Raw genomic sequence first — 15032 nt, 5'->3', positions numbered from 1 at the left:
AATTGATAAATTGGTTTAAAGGTAGTAAAGTTTGTAACATAGTTTGGCTAGTTGTATACACGTTTTGTAAAAAATATCGTACGATGTATAGCTTCCACTCATTACGAGAAAAATGTAGCTCTTGTATTGTTACATTTTTCTATTTACATACGAAACAGAAACAGTAAGTGTTTTTTTACCCGTGAATACAATAACGAATAAGGTCATCCACATAAATGGGAAGAAGGAAAGGGATAGGCATGGGGTAGATGGGTTTGAGGGGAATGAAGAAATCAATAAAACGTGTGAACATCCTTAGGGCCTCAGCGCGCGCACATACGAACCTACGCTGTTCAGTTCTCCATTTACGTTCGTTCAAAGAATTGAAAAGGGGCGAAGGCGGAATACAACCCTTCCCAAGCGCGATTTCAATTTATCTCACGACTGAAATGTTTATCTCCATTTTTTTTGTGACGCCGTTTCTATGAGACAGACTATGGAAATAGGGCTTGAGCAATAGTTATTTCCAATTCGCTAAACAGTCCGATGTAAGAAACTCGCGACGAAGTCGTCATATTTCACCATTAGTTAGTAAAATTCTTTTAGGTGGATCGAGGTGCTACCTGACAAAATGACCTATAGTCAAAATTAGATACATTTCTAAAACTTTCTTTGCCATTACGGCTGTTAAAGAACAAAAGGCACTAGTTCTTCCAGCAGAGATAATTACTATTTTTACATGTTTTATTTCGAATTGTTTTGATAGCGCATATTGGTTGTGGTTAAAAGCTGTGGAACCATCGCACTTCAAGCAAAAGAATTTTTAATGACAGCTGCCAAATAGAATACTAGTTTTCTCGAGAAACGCTGCATTCCGCGACGAATTCTTTTTAATTTTCAGCGTTAGAAATACTAGAATCGAATTGGATTTGAAATAAATATTTTTGATGCGAGTCGAAGCTGTAAGCGTCACCCCGTCGATATCAGTTCTTTTGTAAGTGGATAACAGGACTTGCGTCACACCTCCACACCTAAGTGGTTTTGGGCGATATCAGTTCCTTTGTAAGAAGATTTTTTGAGAATTTAATAAAACGCAATAAAATCATCGATTTAAAAAAAACTCAGAAGCTTATGGTTGAAATGCTCATAGCTCCCAAATAAGCGACTTTTTAGGAAAACCCTGAAACACGCGTCAACTAGAATCCAAAAGTCTATCTAGAACTAGAACTTTCTATCAGCTGTAATTTCCGATTTATGGATCAGATAGCTCACAATTAAAACGCTTATAACTTCCGAATGGGTGATTTTTGGGGAAAACTCTGAAACACGAGTCGACTAGAATCTAAAACTCTATAACTTTGTCTTTAATACGAACTTTCTATCTGCCATATTTTCTAAGTTATGGCTGACATAGCTAGCACTTAAAACGCTCATAGTTCCCAAATGAAAGATTTTTGGCGAAAACCCTGAAACACGTATCGACTAGGATGTGAAACTCTTTAAATTTGTCTGTTAAACGAACTTTCTATCTGCCATATTTTCTGAGTTATGGCTGACATAGCTAGCACTTAAAACGCTCAAAGCTCTCAAATGAGCGATTTTTGGGGAAAACCATGAAACACGTGTCGACTAGAATGTGAAACTCTATAACTTTGTCTTTTAAACGAACTTTCAATCTGCCATATTTTCCGAGTTGATAAGTCCCATAGCTCAATAGCTTAAAACGCTGATAGCTCCGAAATTATAAGCTTTTATATAAGAAACTAGAAATTGGTTTCTTAGAATTACGTCGTTGACATACCCTGAAAATTTCAGCCAAATTCATCGAGAAATCCAAAAGTTTCGTTGTAACAAAGTGACAAAGTAACAAAGGTTCCATTTCTTCATACAAAATTCCAAGTTTTGAAAATTAATATCTCGACCATGTTTTAACCTTATGTGGCGTATGATAACTCATTGAACTCGCATGGACGCCCAGATTACGGATAAAATAAGTGAGAAGTAGTAGGAGCGAAGGGGGAAAAGTCAAAAAAGTCGTGTGTATGTTCCTCAGTCCTGCAAAAATTGTGTTTTTCAATTTTTTTAGTGTGAACGGTGAACGGACCTGCGTCACGGCCCTTCACTAACGTAGTGCCATGATTTTCTTCTACAAAATAAAAATTGACCCGGAAATTTTCTTTAATTACGATGCTAGGCTAGCGGAGTCACTTTTTCTGATACAAGCACCTGGACTAAGAAGAATCAAATCAGTAAATTTTAATCTGTAAAACGTCATTCGAAAACCCGACGCAAAATTTCAAAAACATTTTTAAGATTTGCACATTTATTTCGTAACTGGTGAATCTAGACACTGTAAACGTGTACACTAACCGTCCCTTGTTGACTTCGTTCAATTAATGTTCACGTTTTGAACCCATCTTTTGCTTTAGGTAATGAATCCAGACTCTCAATGGTAACTTTATTGCTGACACTCTCAGCGTCACCTTCATTTCCTACTCCATTTGTTTTTGGTAATTCTGTAACCATATTCTGATTTCTGAAGTGTATATACGCTGAAAGTACTGCACCAAAACCACCAATTATGATACATAACCATTTAATCACGGCCACAATTTTCATCACTCTGAAAATTAAATTTTTTTTTAGTTTGAGAAACAGGGGAACTGCGGGAATCGACCAAGAAAACCACATTTTAGACCGTTACTTCAGTATTTTCGTAATTTGATATAATTCATTCAATTAGATATTTTTTGTATGTGATACTCCTCTTCCATCAAAAAGAATGCGTGGTATTCAAAGCGCTAAAGATGACAAATATGTCGAAAATATCCTCAGATTTCATCTAAAAGTGTTCAGATATTTGTGAGTGACAGTTCGTTGGAAAGACCTAGGCAGGAAATGTGGAAACAGATAAAGCTTGAAGCGAAGCTAATTCGAAATTTTTATCAAGGTTACAAGGCTACTGCGCTAAAGGAAGCGTAACGAAAATATGTAACAGTGATGTGATAACAGTGATTAGCTTGTTTTAATTAGGTCAGTGAAAGTCCTATATAAGACATTCAGATACAGCTCCGGTATAAGCATAATCTTTGCGTCTTTTAATACCACACATTATTTTTAATGAAAGAGAAGCACCACACACAAAAAATGCCTTTTACGTTCAGCTCCACCGAAGGTTCTCGCCTTTAAATTTAAGAAATTACATTAAATTACGAAAATATTGAAATAATGGTCTAAGAGGTGGTTTTCTTGGTCGATTCCCGCAGCTCCCAATTTGAAGCAGTTGCTGTAAGCATAAAGTTACTTACAAAAACAGTTGGTATTTCAGTATGTTGACGTAGGTTTTGTTCAAAGCTGCTTTTTCCTCAACCCAAAATAATGGCATAACAACTTCCGGCAATGTTTTCATACATTCAACCTCTGGTACTGGCACGATATCTAGGTTGAATTGTAAACGTTTGGCAGCATTGATTGGACTTCCAGTCATCTATAATAATAATGAATGGGATTGGGTTGTTTGTCTGTCTGTTTGTCTCTATATTTCATCATAATTTTTGTTCTATCTAACACGATCTGCGTAAATCTAGTTTGCATTTAACAATTCAAAAAGAGCTTGAAGTCAAAGAGCTACTGTTGAAGTCAAGACCAAAAGTCTTTTTTTTTAACTAAAGTTCTACATTCATGAAAGTGAACTGATTCAACTTCAGAACTTATCCTGCATGAAACCTACTTAAACTTCCTTATAAGTACTTCGTTCACCGAGCATAGCCTGGAATACTTCACTAGTATTAAATACGAAGTTAAGTTTCCACCACCTAAATTATGAATTACTAATTATTATCATACCGTCTCAAAGTCAATGTAAACTGCATGTTCAGATGCATGCGGTTCCAATCCAGATTGAATTTTGGTTAGTAGAGACGGATCAGCATTCAAAAAGTGGGGCATGCTCACAACGATAGGTGTGCCAACGCATTGAAACATGTTCAGTGTTCCTGGAAGCAATTTATATAAATCCCAGCAAATGTACAGGAAAGCAATTCCCACGTACCAGCCCTTGGACAATCATGTGGTGGATCTAAGCAATAACATTGCAATTTCTCGTTCTTTCTAGCATCACCGAAGTCTAAACCGAAACGGATAGCTGGGATACCTTCATAGTTGGAGTCTGGAAGTGTAATTTCACGATGTAATACAGACGATTGATTACCGACGAGGCAATATACCTCTTTCATAGTGCGCTCCGACCGACAAGCACAAGCCAGGCTCGTAGGCCCATAAACCATCTTCTTTCTTTAATCCTGGAGGAAAAATGGTCGAATCGGTACCTTTGTAGTTATTACATTCGTCGCCGCCCCAAACATCCATTTCCGTGTCGTCGTTGAAGGTAATAACCCGTCCAACGTCTCGAAAATTCTTAATCCCACGAAAGACTTTGAACATACCGATTCCACTTCCGTTTACCTGGACAAAAAATCGGTTTTTTCAATAGAAAGTTTCGTAAACGAAATTCCATCGAACACTCACGGCTCCGAAGATCGAGAATTTGTAAATATTTTCCCGATCAGTTGGTTGGATAGCCTTTACTTCCCCAGAACCAAATACTGAACAAATTGCCTGCACCTCAAATTTTTCCGACGTACAATCGATTTCTATGCCATCGAATAAATAGTCCATCACTCGCCCCGTCCAAAATGGATCGGTTGGATTGTGAAAGATGCCGTCTATGGCTTTACTTACTAGCGGTAGCATTGGTTTCTTGTCAACGTTAGTAGCTAATGCCATTCCCTGGAGATAAGTCAATAGAAAAAGGAACATCAAATTCAGCGGATCTACCAACTTTAGAACCCTACGATAACGCACCATTATCAGTGTGTGAACAGTAGTTATAATTTCGTTTCCATTGAGACCTTCTCCGGATAAGTCTGGCCGGAAAATGAACGTATTTTTCATGTTGAATGTGAGCGTGTCGTCTTCTTCGTTGTCAGTCATATCGAATTTTTCTTTCCATTCCCTGGACCGTAAAAGTAATAAGACAGCGTACATTTTCAGGACCTAATATTATCCTACTTACTCAAAATAATAGGGACCGATTTCTTGAAGCATTGGCTTAGCACCCTTCGTGACTTCGTCTTTGTTTGTTATGTTGAAGATGTAGATTCGAAAGTCAATTGCAAAAGGAACTTTGGTGTAGAGTTCCCGAATGTCCGAACCAGGTTTCAGGCCAATACTCTAGAACATTGAAAGAGTGGCACAGTATTTTACACCGATTTCAAATCTGCAGTTCCTACCTTCGCTATTTGCCCTTTGAATAGGGACGGAAAGATAACGTTACCAAAAATAATACCAAATACGAACAGCACACCGAAGATTATTGAATACTTTTTGAAATTTCTGTTTCTAAATTTGGATGTAGAAAACCATTTTTTGTCGTTGTCCTCCTGCATCGTAAAAGTCTGATCCGTGTGAATGTAACTGAAAAAATATGACTTACTGTTTCGCCCGCGTTAAAAATCCCAATTTTGTAAATAAGCTGTTTTTGCTGTTCCTCTCTTTCTATAATTTCGTATGCTATTTAAGAGGCACCGGTACTTTGCCGAAAAGCATACATTAGGGGGATTTTGAAATACAGGATTTTAGTTTACTTTTGATGATATCTTTCCATCAGAATCCTTTTTCAAATATGTACGACCGCAATTCCGACCACGAATGTGTTAGCTTTCAACAGAAAATAGATTTGGTTGTAGCAATTTGATCAGCTCTGAGAACAATGAGATGAGCAGTTTATGATAATTTCATTAAACTGCTCACTTTTCCAGAGCTGGTCAAACGACTACAACCAAAACTAATTTTTATTTAAAGCTAACAGATTCGTGGTCGGAATTGCGGTCGTACATTTTTCAAAAAGGGACCTTATGAAAAGATATTAACAAAAATGAAATATGAAACACGCAAATGTAGGCTACAGTTTTAGCTAAGTGCCGGTGCCGGTTGTAGTCTACATTTGCATGTTTCGTACTTCATTTTTGATAATATCTTTTCATCATCAGAATCCTTTTTCAAAAATGTACGACCGCAATAACGACCACGAATGTGTTAGCATATCATCGAAAGTAAACTAAAATCTAGTATTTAAAAATCGCCCTAATGTATGCTTTTTAGCAAACCATCGATGCCTCTTAATTTTTACAAGTGCAAAACAGTCGAAAACACGATCTTTCAACAAGAAAATCAAGTGATGGATTTTCTCGTTTCGAGGTTTTCTCTTATCAAATAATTTTTCATTTTCTTTTTATCGAGAGGAAGTCCAAAAGAAAATCAGAAATGAAAAATAAAACAAGAGAAAAGTAGGTTTGCCTCATGCGAATGCAAATACACCGTATCTCAGTATCATTTCTCTCTATGCATATTTTATGGGGGAAAACACGGTCGGTCATGTAAACTAGCTACAAACTGTTTAGAGATTTAGGTTTAGGATAAAGAATTACAAAGTAAAAGCGTTTACCAAGTCTTGTGAACATTTAGTTTTCTTTGAAATAATTGAATTTTCTTTTCATTTTTTTTTTTAAATAATGCAACATGACCTTTATTAACGCATAATTCAAGCATGAGTGGTACTCTAAATAGGGTACTGAAACTGGACAGCGTATCAAACAAATTTTGGAACTGTAAAAGTTTATTTTTCAAACAGTACTCTATTTGGCAGCTGTGATTTTGCTGCCTTTGCTTGAAGTTGCCTTTATATCCGAAATTTTCGCGTAAAGAAAATTTTCGCTTCGTAAATTTATACTTCTCAAGATTCATTAATAGTGATTTTCCTAGCATGCTTTTTAGCGAATGAGAGGTTTCCAGCTCGAGGCGGAGGTGATTGCTGGAATCGAATTCGCTTCAAAAGCCTTTTAGCATAAGTTAGGAACAACGTTTTTCTAAACGACGTAGAAAATATGCGACGAAGTCGCGATATTTTAACACTATTAATGAAAAATCAATTATGTGACGAGGCTTTTAAAGAAACGAAATTGAATAATTATGATTCGCTAGAGTTGTTCATGTGTAAAACAGTATAGTATTCGTAGAATATCCCTCCAGAACCACTGTCGTCGCCATGCCCTGATATATGGTATTTTTAAAATGCATGTTAACAAACCGTCGAAAGACGTACTTAATTACGCGTAATTACGGTAGCCGATAACTCACCGATAACTGGCAATCGAAATGTTATCACAAAAAAAGCTTCTAACTACCTGTCGCTATATGAACGTAAACAATCTAACCAAAGGAAAAGTCTCAAGTCCCAGAGGTACGTCCAGATTCCTCAATCGAAAGCTACCAACTGGACAATGATTCAAAGAAGCAGTAATGTCGCTTTGCCTAAAAAATTTACTTTTGCGATGTTTGCATAACCTGGTCGTATAATTAAAGCTCCGTACCTGTATTATCGGATATTTGTGACGTCCGCATTTAATTATTTGTATGCGAAACAAAATATACACTCACCAACAAAACAAAGCAACTAAATCGTCACCAACTATAATAGTTGTTTACGTTTCAAGTTTCAAGAGACAATGCATTTCTTGGTTGCGTGAGACTGTCGTACAACACTGTAAAATAGTGGAAATAGTGGCCTTTCTTCTGTGAATGTTTAGGGGCGCCCACTTCTAAGGACAAGCGAGGCTCGGGCACCACTACTCGAATGATGAGCACCACTACATCTTTCCAGTTTTACTTGAAAGAGCACCACTACTCCCAGATTCGCTTATTGTATGAGCACCACTATTCCCAAACACAAGTCGGCGTCACTGCCGGTCATAACTTATAGAATATACTAGCAGGACATTTGTGTGAGTAGCCGCCATGGGGTATTTTGCTTAAAAACTTAAGTTAACGCTTGAATTTCACTTACCAAAAAAGTACTCCGTATGAGAGACAAAATTGAATTTTTTCAATTTTTGCTTTAGGTACTTGACAGCTCGCTCTCTCACGGCTGTCACACGGAGTACTTTTTGTTGAATGAAATCTTTCATACATAAAGTATCGCAGCCATTAAGGAAAATAAAACTTTCCTGACGTTTTTAGTAAAACCGCTTTACTCGCTGCAACCCGAGGATTCTTACTCGTAAAAAATATCTCAGATTGTTGTCCCTCCTGTATCTGTTTGGGACGGCTGATTTGAGAAGATTTCGTATGTGTAACAAAACAAGCAAATACGAAAATGTTGCAATTCCATAAAATTACTATTGATCATGAACGAGTCGATAAACATTTTCCACACACTTGAAGTGGATATGACAAAAAACCAATTTAACTCACATTATAATTTAAATCGACCCACACAGCCGATAGCATCATGCAAAATGGATAATATGTTTTATGGATGTATTGTCATAGATAATGCGAAACTTATCCGATTCACAGTCGTTCTTATTTTCAGTAGCATATGTGTCAATGCAATTGACACATCCCCTAGCCATAATATTGTATTGAAAAAATTCACGGGCAGACATGAGAGCCAACGAAAATCAGCCGACGAAGCCGATCTACTGATACTTAAACACCACTAAAAAAGGCTGAAGGAAAATACAAAAATATCCACCTCAACTTTCCATTCCAATGAATCCATTTCTCTCGCTTCTAGTGACGTAAAAGTCTAGTATAAAATACCAAGGGCGAAAATGGGTCCGATTTCAAAAGAATTTCCATCTGAAATATACACCATAATGCTCTTCAATCAACCAAATTTGAGATTAAGTTTGCTTCAGCTGTTTTAACAGGTGGTCCACGTACACAAACACTTTCTTATACGATGATGACACTACCGCACGTTCGTTTGACTACTATTACTATTACCGTCTTAGTAGTGTGTTTGTATGAGTGGATCAGAGGGTAATACTGCTTTACATACAGCGACGTACTAATCCAATTTCATTTGTTCTAAATGTCATATTTGATTTAATAGAACAAAAAAAAAATTCGATGAGTACGTCGCTGTGGAAAGCTACGGTTAGTCTCATGTGCCTTCATCAGTATTTCCCAAATTCTTATCTAATTCAAATTTTTACCAAAATATTCACGCACCCGCCGCCGTCGTGGGAGTTTTTCAATCGGCTCACACGCCTATTCCAGTGTGTTAATCGAACGTATATGTGTACGGTAGCTGAAAAACCAATCCCTTCGAACGATGATATAGTATTTTCCGTTCACTTCCTTTATACCATTGCACTTGATATAGTGTGAGGTGACAATGGAAATAAATGGAAAATAATGGTATGTCTCAATTCTAGAAGGTGGTAAGTTATAGTAGCCACACCATACTATATTCAGAATTCGTGTTCGGTTGGAACGTAAAAGCAGCAATTGCATTTTCAGCAGTTGTGTCAAAACATTCAAGAAAATTGTAATTTTAACTAAATGACCAAGTTAATCATGATCCACTTTAAACATAGCATAAAAACCATGCAATTTCTGAAAATGGAATACTCATACTTAAACATGCAGTTGTACATGCATAAATAAACGTTTAATTTCCATTTTTAATACCGTTCAAATCTTATGAATTTTGTTGAAACTGTTCAAAGCATAAACACCATTAAGTCGTCTCTTGGGTATACATAAAGTATACCCAACTGCCTTGCGACATTAATCATCTCTACTACTTGCTGAATATAAATATAACATAATAACTATAATGCAATATAACTACGTCGCAATCATCCTTTACGTATGGATTTTGAATGTACAATTTTCAACACACAAATAAGCAACGTTGAATAGCTTCCAGTTAGTGAACGCGTCGGCATGATAAATTCATCGGCTTTAGCCAAATCGCGAACATTATTATTTAATTGATTCGCAATTAATCTTCACTAGACAAATAACCGGCAGACAGTCGTTTGTCATGCAGACGCGCTATATTCTCTCACCCATAGAGGTAATCACCGTTTGCATCATAATACATTATGTACAGTACAGTGCATATTATGTACCCACGGACAAGTGTAATGAACAACTCGTCAAATCGCTGGTTACATAATATTCGCCGTCATGTCATGATTGGAAGAGCTGACTCTAAATTATATAGTTCTATGTTTTCAAACTGGTATTTCTTTCGGTTTTTATTTTTCTAACATGTGTTGACATAGTCATAGTAACGTCTAGGCAGTCAGACACGATTATTATATTTTTTTTATGTAATTTTGTCGGCTGATCAATGAAAAAAAGACAAAAATATGAAATGCTTTAGATGTGCTGTGATGGAATTTTTAGCAATAGTGGCAGCTGAAACAAAGCGTGATAGAAAAATGGTCTCCGTTGAAGTAGAAGCGTATAATAGCTACACAAAGAATTAGTTGCGCCATATCAAAATCATGCTCACCTACTAACCCACATACAACCGTTTCTCGTTATCACTTTTTTGTATTAAATTCTTCAATCAGGCAATCGTGGGAGGTATGTTAGGTAATATACGATTATACACCTCTTGTCTAAAATGTTTTCGAGACGTGTGGGCATTATCGTAAAGGGTGGCGCTGGCGCAAGTGGCTAAATGAAAAATTTTGCGCAATTGATGTGAAAATTGTCAACCGGAGGCGAGACCGAGGTTGATAACACATCGTATGAGCAAAATTCCAATTTAGGCACAAGTTAGCAACAAGATTTTATGTACAGTAGTAGAGTAGTCATTTTTCCAAACGTCACTATTGCGCAAAGGTATATATATATATATATGAAAATAAATTTACGCACTACTTTGATCGCATAAAATCGCATAAAATATATATGAAATTTCATTGTTGGCTTTGTTTACCGGCCGATAAAGTAACTTTTAAGAAAGCACGTATGTCACTGCATAAGTAGTACTTTGATCGAACTTTTCGATCGTAGGTGCAGCAGGGGCGCCGACTTCTAAGAACAAGCGAGGCTCGGGCACCACTACTCGAATGATAAGCACCACTATATCTTTCCAGTTTTACTTGAAAGAGCACCACTACTTCCAGATTCGCTTGTTGTATGAGCACCACTACTCCCAAACACAAGTCGGCGTCCCTGAGGTGCAATGACGAAAAACGTCGAATTATGATCGTAAGTTTGTGCCTTAAATTTAAAAAAAAAAAAAAACTTTTTTGGTAGTGGAGTTTTTTAATGGATTTTACATGCTATTGAAACCTAAACCAAATTTCTTGTTTTCCCTAGGTGTGTAATAAGCCACTTTCGACCCTAGGGAAAACAAAAGTATGAAAACTATTGAAAGGAGGTTTTTATACCAAAGCAATGAAAAGTCGTTTTCAGGAACAGATATTTCAGTTTTTCTCTTCTAAACATTCTCTTCACAACAAACGCTTTGATTACATGTAATGTCAAAGAATCTGAATTCCGAATTATTCATCTTGCAATCTAATAAACAGCGAAGAACAGAAACGCCGATACTTGGTAAATAGCACGTATAAATGAGCTGTTGGAGATCCATCAATGTCATTTGGGGTATTTGAATAAGGTTGTACGTGCTACAACTTGTACATTCGTGACACAAGGAGACAATATAGACTCAGAGCCCATGCACTTTTCCTACCTACATCGGTGCAAGGAAGAAGATTGGATCAATATTGTTAGACACAAGGTGAAAGCATTTGTCTAGCCTATTCAGCACCCAGGACAATTTTGGGAGATCCCAGATCTGGTCAAGGATATGTTTCGAATGGATCTGTATTGGATAATGAATTGGCCTGCAAACACAGTGTTTTTACCTTGTGAAATCGGTAAAATCTGACAATGAAAAAATCTCCATCCGCATAAGAGATCGAAATCATGCAGGCTCTCGATCTAAAAGATGCTTGCTATATGAAACTGAATTCGATATTTCCGTCTTTTGCCCCTATTTTATGTTAATTAAGTAGATGATTGAATGATTCAATCCACATTTCCATTGCAAAGGCTTGTTGCAATAACCTGAAAAGGTCACTGAGAGAACGCCGAGGTAGAGGACTGTATAAGCAAACTTTTTTTTATATCGACAGTTGTTTTGGCAGAGCTACAGCAACCCTCCAAAATTCACCCATTTTAGTATAAAATCGTCATTGTTTCAAACTGATGTTTAGATGACATCGATAGGAAGAGACTATTGGCACCGGGTGCCAATAGTCTCTTTATAATACTGTGGCTAATGGCACCGGTTGCCAATAGTCTCTTTATTATACTAATGCTAATCGCACCCGGTGTCACAGTATAATAAAAAGACTATTGGCACCAGGAAAAATTAAAATTTTAATAAAAAATCCGGATATTTTGAAAATTAAACTTGTTTTGTACACAATCCTAGGGAATTCATTCTTTTACGAAATGTGACGTAAAGGCGGATTGTTCGATCCTGAGGAATTCATCGTTTTACGAAAAGTAACGTAAAGGTAGTTTGTTCGATCTTACGGAATTCGTCCCTTTACGAAATGTAAAGTAAAGACGGGTTGTTCGATACTAGGGAATTAATCCATTTACGAAATATAACGCAAATCCGTTTTGTAGAATACTAGAGAATTCATCTTTCTACGAAATGTAACGTAAAGGCGGATGTTCGATTCAGACCCGGACTGGCCATACTGGGCATACGGGCGATTCCCGAAGGGCCTTTTGCTTCAGTCGGGCGAAGTCCCGACAGGGTTTTTTAAAATTTTAAACAAATGTAGCCAATTTCAGCGAACATAGGCAAAATCTTTAATTTCCAATCGAAATTTTCCTACTGAGGCCTTTCTCTCAATTTATTATTCGATTTCGTTCTGAGTCAATTCTCTTAATATTTTCTTTGATTTCCTACTGAGGCCTTTCAGTTAAAGTTTTATTCGATTTATGTATTGTAACCAAATTTACATTAAATTTGGTTCGAATATAATTGTATTATTTTACGTCATTCTCCTTGCCGATTCATTGGCTCATTTATTGTACAAATTGCCGAAAACACCGAGATTCTTTCCTTTCAACAATCAACAATTGTATACTTCACTCAGGGCTTATTGCTGAGAATTTTAATTCCGAAATTCCAAAAATTTTGAAAAAATTCAGAATATTCTGAAAAAGATTCTCAATAGAATAAATTCCTAGAAAAAGTTCCCAGAAAATGTACCAAAAATGGGAATTTTCTAGCGGCTTTAGATAAAGTTCCCAGAAAATGTACCAAAAATGGGAATTTTCTAGCGGTTTTGATAAAATTTCCTGAAAATGTACAAAAAATGGGAAATTTTCTAACGGCTTTAGATAAAGTTTCCAAAAAATGTACCAAAAATGGGAATTTTCTAGCGGTTTTAGATCAAGTTTCCTTAAAATGTAAAAAAAATGGGAATTTTCTAGCGGCCATAGATAAAATTTCCAGAAAATGTACAAAAAATGGGAATTTTCTAACGGGAACGGTCATAGAACATGGCTTATTGGGAATTTTAATTATTGAATAATTCCGAAAAAATTATGAAAAAACTCGGAAAATTAGCAAATATTTACCTGAGCTATTTCCAATTTTTCTTTTCAAATTTTGCGCCCCAGATCGTTGTGTCCTAGGCAAATGTCGCAATTGTCCGTGTAGCGGCACTGTGTGATTCACGTATACTGTGTAAGTTACATAATTGTAATATTAATACGAATCGAGGGCCTAATTGGAAAGAGTCGCCCGAAAATAAGGGCCTTTTAACTTTTTCCCCGAAGGGCTTTTTTGAGCCAGTCCGGGCCTGGTTCGATTCTAAGGAATTAATCCTTTTACGAAATGTAGCGTTAAGTAATTTGTTCGATCTTAGGGAATTCGTCCTTTTACGAAATTTAATGTTAAGCCGTTTTGTTGGATCATAGGGAATTCGTCTTTTTACGAAATTTAACGTAAAGGCGGATTGTGCGATCCTGAGGAATTCATCTTTTTACGAAATGTAACTTAAAGGTATCGAACAAACCGCCTTTACGTTACATTTCTCAATAGGATGAATTCCCTAAGATCGAACAAGTTACCTTTTAGTTTTTGCGCATTGTGGACGTCCTTCACTTAGAGTAATTATACCTAGAGAGGGTATGACGAAATGTGTTCCTAACATCAGTTTGTATTAGATACATTTCTTATAATTTTACACCAATACATGTATGCGTTGACGCTTTTCGCTTTTGATAGTTCAATTTGCCCTCTTAATTAAGAGGGCAAACACATATACCAATAAACATTTCGTTTTTCATGTTGGGACCATATATTTTACGTAATTTTGTTCGAAATTTCCTCTCTAGATGTAATTACTCTTAGGTCCTTCATGCATTAATCATGAAGTCCGATTGTTCAGTCTGCTCAGTGCCAATAATGACTATTAATGCCTCAATGAGTTTAGAGACAAAAATTGAATGATGTTCAAAGCGGTCGCAATTTTCAAGATAACAAATTTTCCGTAAATTCCACATTTCGTAATTGGCAAACGCAATTATCGAAAAGGACAAGGACAACCTTACATCACCCTGTACTAATTTTCGACACCTTTATTATGCACATGGCAAGTTGGTTTTTTTTTCGTTCTACAATTTTCAGTTTTAGATTAAATTCGTATATATTAACGGAGAGAACAATCTTAATTAAGAAAACGGCGTTTCGATAATCTTTTTTTTGTCGAAGTCGGTTGTTGAAATAAAACATTCTTTATGACCATAATGAGACAACATAACATCATAACACATACCTAAGCATATCGCATTATTCGAAAAAGTAGAAAACATAAAAAAAAAATTAGAAGTGCAAAAATAAATAAATTTAAAAAAAAATATTTGAAAATGTTGTATGGTGTTTTTGCGATATAGCTATACAGTATACGTCTACGAATCTATGCCGTTTTTAGTGTACTTTACGTTATGCTATTAATAGTGCATAAATAAATGCGTTTGATAGAAGAAAAAAAAATTACAAAAACAAAACTAGAAAATAGCTAAAATATTACTTAGATATTTTATTGAATCGAAAAAAAAAATGATTTTTTTTGCAAGATTAAGATTGATTTGGTAAGAATATGTTTGTCTGGTTTTGGCCAGATGATATATAAAGACTGGCAATCGGT

General features: G+C 36.1%; 1 protein-coding gene across 1 annotated transcript; it reads right to left on the bottom strand.

The window, feature by feature from the left end:
• Positions 1-2293: 2293 nt before the first annotated feature.
• On the bottom strand, positions 2294-5446 carry LOC119074600 (sensory neuron membrane protein 1-like). The gene is made up of 9 exons (XM_037180851.1): positions 5271-5446; positions 5054-5211; positions 4843-4993; positions 4507-4767; positions 4206-4443; positions 4031-4147; positions 3826-3974; positions 3288-3466; positions 2294-2602 (listed from the first exon to the last, which is right to left on the bottom strand). The coding sequence occupies exons 1-9, from the start codon at positions 5424-5426 to the stop codon at positions 2380-2382; spliced, it is 1632 nt and encodes a 543-aa protein (XP_037036746.1). The 5' UTR covers positions 5427-5446; the 3' UTR covers positions 2294-2379.
• Between the last annotated feature and the right edge of the window lie 9586 nt (positions 5447-15032).

The sequence above is a fragment of the Bradysia coprophila genome, unplaced genomic scaffold (assembly GCF_014529535.1).
Source record: "Bradysia coprophila strain Holo2 unplaced genomic scaffold, BU_Bcop_v1 contig_151, whole genome shotgun sequence".
In the NCBI taxonomy this organism is placed as follows: domain Eukaryota; kingdom Metazoa; phylum Arthropoda; class Insecta; order Diptera; family Sciaridae; genus Bradysia; species Bradysia coprophila.
This window is presented reverse-complemented; position numbering and strand designations above follow the sequence as displayed.

Excerpts from the sequence above, each read along its gene's own strand:
- LOC119074600 (XM_037180851.1), bottom strand. The coding sequence starts at position 5,426 with ATGCAGGAGGACAACGACAAAAAATGGTTTTCTACATCCAAATTTAGA. Across the intron at positions 4,148-4,205 it reads CGGAGCGCACTATGAAAGAG|ACTCCAACTATGAAGGTATC; the intron begins GTATATTGCCTC and ends TTACACTTCCAG. Across the intron at positions 3,467-3,825 it reads TTTACATTGACTTTGAGACG|ATGACTGGAAGTCCAATCAA; the intron begins GTATGATAATAA and ends TTATTATTATAG.